Source organism: Triticum aestivum, chromosome 6A (genome assembly GCF_018294505.1).
Source record: "Triticum aestivum cultivar Chinese Spring chromosome 6A, IWGSC CS RefSeq v2.1, whole genome shotgun sequence".
In the NCBI taxonomy this organism is placed as follows: domain Eukaryota; kingdom Viridiplantae; phylum Streptophyta; class Magnoliopsida; order Poales; family Poaceae; genus Triticum; species Triticum aestivum.
This window is the reverse complement of record NC_057809.1, coordinates 464,657,086-464,665,837: the sequence shown is the minus strand read 5'-3', so window position 1 is coordinate 464,665,837 and position 8,752 is coordinate 464,657,086. Positions and strand designations below refer to the sequence as shown.

The 8,752-nt window shown below is 42.5% G+C and overlaps 1 protein-coding gene across 1 annotated transcript; it reads left to right on the top strand.

Annotated features, from left to right (window-relative positions):
• The first annotated feature begins 351 nt into the window (after positions 1-351).
• LOC123130758 (expansin-B15) lies at positions 352-1,960 on the top strand. Its single transcript, XM_044550573.1, has 4 exons — positions 352-586; positions 669-781; positions 886-1,079; positions 1,289-1,960. Exons 1-4 carry the CDS (start codon positions 424-426, stop codon positions 1,614-1,616), a joined length of 798 nt encoding a protein of 265 aa, XP_044406508.1. The 5' UTR covers positions 352-423; the 3' UTR covers positions 1,617-1,960.
• The last annotated feature ends 6,792 nt before the right edge of the window (positions 1,961-8,752 follow it).

The window sequence follows — 8,752 nt, the reverse complement described above, 5'->3', positions numbered from 1 at the left end:
AAATGTTCAAAAATATTCACAAATTTAGAAAAATGATTTGTATCATTAGAAAAGTATACCTAACTTTTTAAAAAATGTTTATATAATGTAAAAAATTATCATGTATATATAAAAAATTTAAGTACTACTCTAACAAATGTACGTGACATTCTAATAAATATTTATGCCTTCTTAAAAAATAGTGACATTTTATAAAACAGTTTATACAATGTAAACAGCAAGTATAATTCATTTTTATTTTCTCAGAAGAAAAGAATTTAATCACTGCCCGCGATCACTCGGCGGTGCACCCTACCATCTGCCTGCCTGCCGCCTATAAATGGAGGCGAGGAGTACACTTCCTAGCACACACCAAGGCCACCCCTCTACTTCAGTCTCTTCCTCCTCCTTGTACTCTAGTGATCGTCAGTGAAAAAGAGAGGCATGGCCTTTTCCGTGGCCAAGATCTCAGCGTCCTTCACCGTGTTCATGGCCCTGGCCTTCCTCCTTAGCCCCTGCGCGTCCGTCGAGCTCCACCGCAAGCTCTCCGGCTGGTCCAACGGCGGCGCCACCTGGTACGGCGGCCCCAACGGCGCAGGGAGCGACGGTAATTAGTACATGGACGAACATAAAAACTATTTAATTTCTCCAGCATTGTGCAAGTAACGCTCTGCATGCACGATCTGTAGGTGGTGCATGCGGGTACCAGGACGCCGTCGACCAGCCGCCCTTCTCCTCCATGATCGCCGCCGGCAGCCCGTCCATCTACCAGGACGGCAAGGGCTGCGGCTCTTGCTACCAGGTCCGTCGATCATACAACCAGCTCTTAATTTTAACGCCGCGTTGTCAACTAGTCGGCTTAACTTGATTACACCCGCGCGCATTCCTGTGACGTAAATTCTGCAGGTGAAGTGCACCGGCCACGGCTCTTGCTCGTCCAGCCCGGTGACCGTCGTCCTCACCGACTTTTGCCCTGACGGGACGTGCCAGGAGGAGCCCGTCCACTTCGACCTGAGCGGGACGGCGTTCGGCGGCATGGCGAAGCCCGGCCAGGCCGACCAGCTCCGCGCGGCCGGACGTCTCCAAATCCAGTACACACGGTAAGCTGGATGCATGCATCTTCACGTGAGTTTTTTCATGCAAACGGCAAACGGCACACGGTAAGCTAGCTAGCTGCGTGTCCGGACGCACGTAAAAGAGCGGCAAGCGTGCACCGGCACGCACACGGTATGCCGCTTTCCTAGCCGACCGACTAACCGCCGTGCCTTGTCTTGGCCCTGGCATCCGTGCGTGTGGCTGCATGCTGCAGGGTCCCGTGCAGCTGGCCGGGGATGGACATAGCCTTCAAGGTGGACGCCGGCTCCAACTCCTACTACCTCGCCATGCTCATCGAGTACGAGGACGGCGACGGCGACCTGTCGTCGGTGGAGCTCATGCAGAGCGGCGGCAACGGCGCCGGCTGGACCAAGATGGACCGGTCGTGGGGCGCGGTGTGGAGGTACAACTCCGGGGCCATGCTGCAGGCGCCCTTCTCGGTCCGCCTCACCTCCAGCTCCGGCAAGCCCCTCGTGGCGAGTAACGTCATCCCCACCGGCTGGAAGCCCGGCGGCACCTACCGCTCCGTCGTCAACTACTGATAAACTAGGCGTGGGTTGGGTTGCACGCAAGCAAGCACGCCGCGCGCTCGCCCGTATGCAGAGGCGTGGCGCCATCCCGATTTATGCTTGGAGCCATGGGCGTGGGATATGTGTGTAACCTGACCGCCATTAATAAGGCGTGAGTCGCAAGTGTGTGTCTGTGCGCGCCATTGTTGTGTGTGAAGCTTGTGTTATCTGTCCGTTTGGTCCATATATATGTGTGAAATAAACTGTATCGGGGCGGAGGTGGCCGGGAAGAGTTTCTACTTCTGGCCCCTCGCTCTTCTTGTTGCAGTCATTTCATTTGCTTTTCGAAGTACTGGAGTGTGACGGCATTTCATTCACTTTGGTCCTTTTGTCTAGTCTCACTGAAGGCGCCAGCCTAGCTAGCTATTAATATGCACAATAGCTATATGTCAATCGATTGAGTTTCTAAGTTGGATCAGTCGATTTTGGTTGAAGGGAAAACAATCGGAGGGGAGGAAGAAACTCACGGAGGGGAGGGAGAAGCTCACTGGGCAGGCTACCCCATCATCTATCTTAGGATGGGAGGTGGGGGCGGCAGCACGGCGGCGACGGGGGTGGCAGCACAGCGGCGGCGCAAGTTCGCCCGGGGAAAATTACGTCAGCACCGGGGCTAAAGGGATGGCCGGGGGCAAAGGTAGTATGTTGGTCGAAGGGGGTTCCAGGGAGGGCGGGGCGGTGAGGCTGCGCGGGAGCGCCGACGGCCGCGGGCAGTGGTAGCCGGCGGTTCGGCCGGTGGTCAGTGGCGGTGGTTGGAAGAATTTGCGTCAGGAGATGGAAAATAATTCGGCAGCCGTTAGATCACAAAAAAAGGGTTGAGAATGATCGACTGACCCAATTTGAGATCGGGTTTGTCTAGGGCACATCTAGATGTTCCCTAGTTATTACACATCTAAGTGGCTCAATCAAACTAGGAAGGAAAAGAAAAAAGAGGAAAGAAAATGTTTACACAAATCTCCGTGTAAAATCAAGGACATGAGATTTAGATGTGCAATACATAGGGCATATCTAGATGTGCTTTAGCAAAACTGTTTGAGATTTCAATCGACTCGCGCATAGCCAGTCCCATTAATATGGACTTAGTTAAGTTGCTCGAAAAACAAATGTGTACAAGAGTATAAGAGATATACAAATCTTTGTCGTATTCACACATGTTTGCATGCGCGCAAGAATGCTTGAGAGTTTTAACCAGTAACAATATACACAAAAAATATTAGTAACTAGATTTATCACATGAATAGTACATTCTTGTTGCATTAATTTGAGTTAGCTAAGTGTTTTTTTTATTTCTTGAGTTGCGTTAATTTGAGTCCAAACCATAAACTTTCAATTAACATGTGGCAATCATGTCTGTTGAAAAAGACATGTATCATTTCCCTCTTGTGACCACAAAAAAATTGCTCCACCAAGTTGAAGGCCCAGAGGCAGGATCGAGTTTGGCTCATGTGCCCCCCGTGGATGGAAAAGGAAGAAATTTTTGGCACCCCTAAGGATTTTTTTTTTTTGAAAAGGAGGTTAAACCCCTAAGGATTTATATGTTTCTTTTTTGTATAATATGTGTTTGTAAATGACTTGTGATACTTGATACCTTTCCACATTTTTTTGGGTCCGTACCTATTGGCAAGGTTGATACGTTGACGTGGAGGACACTTCCGGTTGATACATGACCTCATTTTTTTTGTCGAGGGGCGTGACCTATTGTTGTATCATCTACTTTGTTTTAGAAAATATATCAAAACCTTTATTACACATACTCCCTCCTCCTAGGTATATAAGTCAACTTACGAAACCAAATACTAATCTCAAAACACTTAGGCGCGGTGCATTCATTCCCACCTCGTTTTTGTTTCTTAGCATATCAACCAATAAGAGATGTGTGGTGTGCATGCTTTCAATGACTTGAGACTATCAAACACGACATGTAGTGGTTAGTTCATTGCATGTTATGTTATTAATTAGCAAATAAACATAAAATTCTCTTGTTTTCCCCTCCGTCTTGATTGCGGTGCACAACCTAAGATGACTTAGGCTGGTTGTAATGACAGTATCATAGGTAGTATCATGCATGCCAACTAGGCAAATTTGATGAGGTGGCATAGAATTAAATGAAGAAATATAGGGTTGAGTATTATATCATGATACCGTATCATATTAAATGATGTGCTACTATGTGTCCTGTATGGCAATAAATGAAGTTAGCTATGATACTATGCACTACGGATGAAGTATCATACACTAATATTATATGCATGATACTAGTATATGATACTCACCATTACGATCAGCCTCGACCTACTCCACAATTAGTAACATTGCCAAGATAAGCTTGGTGTGTTCACAAAAACCTCTACTTATCTCCTCTTTTTCTTGTCCGGGTCGTCGCGACGCCTCGCTAGAGCCTAGCGCACCCACGAACATGTGGCAACAAAAGCACCATCCCTTCTGTCCGGGTACGCGCGTTGTGTAACCAGCTCTTGCGTTATCTCCAACTTTGCTAGCGTAGGTATTGATCAAGTCACCGGAGATGATTCAAGCAACGCTCTGTGATCGGCAAGCCTTGGCACGTAGCAGCGCTTTTCCACCATGTATATATGGCAAGCCTTGTCACATACTAGTAGCGCTTTTCCACCACGTATATACCAAGTGCCTTTTGTTGTTCTCACGGAAACGCCCGACCTTTTCTCGGTGTAAGGGAAACGTCCAGCTTTTTTCGTAAGTCCAGCCGTGTGGAGTATAAGCAATGTGAGCAATGTTCAAAAGAAGCCGTTGCCTTATGGATGAAGCTTGTACTAGCTGCTAAGATTCCCATGCCCGTTGCTGCCTTTGTCGTCTCCAGGCTGTGAGATCGTGTCACTAGGTCCATCTTAAGCAAATCTTGTGCCAATGCCGTGTACGTGGTGTGTCCACCAAGCTGTGTATACCCGATTTGATCATGGTCGCCTCAAGATAATATGATCCCACTCTATCGTAAGCCTTTGCTATATCCAATTCTAGCGCGCAATAGTATTTTTTCTTATTTTGCCTCTTCATGAATGGCAAGCCACCTTATGCTATGATTAAGTTGTCGATAGTGCGCATTTTCTAAATAAACATTAATGCTACATCAACAGACATTTACAAGGGTTTTGCGGGGTGGTCATTACAACTACTCCATGTAAAATGCATGTAACCCTAAAAAAATGTAACATGCACGTGAGTTTAGCATTTTTGCGAAATAGATGTTAACAACTATTCAAAAGTCTCAGCCCCCTCCAATTTCATATATAGAAAACATGGTCTTTTACAAAGCTAACAACACATAAACAGAGAGATGGCATGTTTGAGCCAATAACCACCCAACATTAATCTAAGTACGACACCAACAAAAGGCACGCATAGTAAACGATAAAATACAGCTTGGCCAGCTACAACACCAGCATCAACACCAAAAGAAAACAATTTACACAATTTATTGTTGGAATTTTGCGGATTTAGCCCATCTATTCTATCCAATAATTTTTTAGGAAAATCCCAGAGGCTCGCGTGGTTCATTCATGCATGACAAAGGGTGTGAAAATTTTATTCTCGCCTTATTAGTGAAGGGTGTGGTAGAACAACATATAAGGTGAGTTATTTCACACGCCACTAAAATTTTGAAAAGATGGCACATACACGCGCACTCTTCCTCCACCGCCCACCTTGCCTCCCACGCGCATCGTGTTTCATGACCGAGTAGCGTTAGGACTTATGTCGCGTGTGCGCAACCTTCTTTTATGCAAAACAAGAAGCCAAAACGTCTTTGCGCTTGTGGAAGACGAAACTGAACGGCTGTGACTATTCCCTTCGTCTTTCCCTTAGTGTTTCATTTTCGCTTCCACTTTCTAGAGTTTCGTAGACACTCATCTTTCCTACTTATAAAGATTGGAGTTGATGATGAGTGCGCATATGGGTCCAATATTCTTTCTACATAAACAAATACATGCACCCCCACATGTGAAACTAGCAACCTTCCAAGTGACATATATTTTATTGGGTGTCCCCAAAGGGACTCCAAGAGACATATAAATAAATATAATTTACTCACATATGAGATTTATCATAAATAAACACATACACTACTTTCGTATGACACTTATAAAAGACATAAATAACAAAGACAAAAAGGCGACTTCAACCAAAAATTGATCTCAATTTTAGTTCTTTCCCCAACCTAATATGTTCATTTAAAATTCTCTGACAACATTGATAAAGGACACTAACGTTATTTCACTACCTCCAAGCCTCTGGTTCCGTAGCAATGTACGAGCATCGTGCTAGTTAATGCAAAAAAAACCATTTAAGTTCTTTAGTATGCACTAAGGTCATATGTGCAAGAAACAACTACACACTCATTCATTAGATATGCGACGTGCATGCCTCAGAAAACTAAATAGGTAAACGTGCATCCCTTTTTGCAGGTGTTCTTAGGTAAACAGGGGGATGGCCTTGTCTCGCTAAATAGCGAGCCGAAAGAACCCATCGCATCAGGCACTCCCATATATGAGCCAATCCATCGCGGGAGGCAGGGCTGGCCCCTAGCACATGTTTTCCTTTTTATGTTGCTTTAGTACTTTTATTTATATTTTTGAAATTGATACACATTTTTTTAATATTTAGAAACGATAATTACCTATTAAAAATATTCATGCAGTGTAAAAAATACTCAGACAAAAATATACCTAATTTTTTTAAAATGTTTATATAATGTAAAAAAAATTCGTGTAGTATAGAAAAATGTTAAGTACCACTCTAAAAATGCACGTGATATTTTAAATAAATGTTTGTGGCTTTCTAAAAAAATTGAAATTTTATAAAACAGTTTATACAATGTAAACAAAAATATTTCAACTAGTTAAAAATATTTCAACTAGTTAAAAATAATTCAACGTGTATCTGAAAATTGTTCAACTTAAAAAAAACTGTTCGGCGTGTATAGCAAATATATACAGAGAGGTGCTAGCCCTTCTCTCAGGGCTAATTCTTTTGGTGGGTTTTTTTGCCTTCTAGAATAAGCTGCTCTTGACCCACCTTATTCTGACAGCCCAACCAATTTTTTTAGAGTCCTACTAGTCAATTCTTAGTTAGTAACCTCGCAAAAAAATCTTAGTTAGTAGGCTTCTAAAAAACTAAATTTAGTTGCGCTTCTAGAATAGCCTAGGTAAGGGATAGCTTATTTCAGCATATTATAGAAGATAGCAAAAGAACTGGCATTTAGACATGTATTTTAAAAAAAGGAAACCTAAAAAACTAGTAAAGAGAAGTAGAAAAAAAAACAGAAAACCTGTGAAGGAACGAACAAAAACAGAAAAAAAAACAAAGAGTAAAAAAGAAAAGCACGCAGGCCAGAGGTTCTACAGTACTGGGCTGACCCGCTTCTTCGCGTCCAGAGGCGAGAGCGACTTATGTCTCGCATGGTGCGAGAAATAGCCCTGGCGGTAAACGGGGAGTTTTTCTTTAGAGCCGCGCCTAGCCCAGTTAAATCAAAACCATTCAGCCTTTCAGGCCTACCAAATCCAGCCCAAAACAAGAAAGCACTGTCCATCCAACATCCGAAGGCACATTATAGACTCATTTTCATCTTTTTGACCTATCAAAGACATTTCTCCACTCTATTCCACAAAATTTCAACTTGATCATATGTCATTCACCAATCAACTTTGATTACATGTCATGCACCAATCAACTGTTTTTCCTACAATGAGCGTATCTCATGAAAGACGTAAATGAAGGTGGAAGAGAAGACTCAGAACATGTTGACCAAGCTTACATTTGAAAAAGATTATTTTCCCCGAATGTTTGACAAAGGTGAGTTGTGTGATTAAGGTTGTGTGCCCATCCGATAATGTAAAACCATATACCATGTTTACTATGCTAACTCACGCCCGTTTACATGTTTGGGGCAGTAATGGATAATAAGTTGTACCACACAGGGCAAACATACCCTGTTCAAAAAACGGTGGCGTGACTAGTCAAGATCATTTCTCTTTATCATTTCGGGGTATCAAGATCATACCCTATTCAGAAAACGGTGACGTGACATACATTTGCCAAGATCATTTATCTTATCACTTCGGGATGTCAGGTATACTATCGGCATTCAAGAAAGCAATGTTTCTTGCTTTTTTTGTAAGAGTAAAATACGTATAGTCTAGAGAAGGAGAGATAAAACCGCTTCCATGTGTCCGGTTTTTACAGAAATAGTGATTATAGTTAAAACTTACCCGGTTTTGAGACTTGAAGGATTAAATGTCTCTCAATTTTTTTCGAGAGGCCAAGTGTATACTTTTGGTGAACTTGATGATCAAAAACATAATTTTCTCTTAAAAACAATGTTCACAGTCTATTCAAAAAAAATGTAAAACCATGTATTTGAAATAAAATTGTACATCGTTTATTTAAAAAATGTTCAACATGTATCAAAATAAGGTTCCACGTGTATACTAAAAATGTACAATGTGTATTGAAAAAGCAGACCCGTGTTGAAAAAACGATAATGAATAAACTAAATAGAGCCAAAGAAAACTGGTAAAGAAACACAGAAATAACAAAAAAAAAGCTATGAAAAAACCGAAGGAAATAGAAAAATGGAAGAAAACCAGCGAAAAAACCGTTACAAGCGGCACAAAGAAACAAAAGAAAGAAAGAAAAATCAGGCGGAAGCAGCTCGGGCGACTAACCTATAGCCATGACGGTAAACAGGGGGAGCTTTTCGGTGGTTCCTACATGATGCCCATTAGCGTCAAATCGTCGCAGCTTCGCTTAAATGAAGGGAAGCGAGGGACCGACATGAGCTGACCCAGTTGCAGCGAGGAAATGGTTTTGAACCTTCTAGAAGGTTCCCTGAACCGGTATTTTTCTGTTTTGTTTTGTTTTACTTGTTTTTCCGGTTTTCTTTATTACTTCTGTTTTCCGTTTTATCTTTCCTTTTTTCTTCTTATTTCTTCCTTTTCTTTCCATTTCTACATTTTCTGTTTTTTATTTTTCTTCTGTTTTCATAAATACAAAATTTCCAAAAAATATTCAGAATTTTCAAAATTCATTTGACTTTTCAGAAAATGTTTGAAATTCCAGTTTCTTTTCACGTTTCAAAAAAA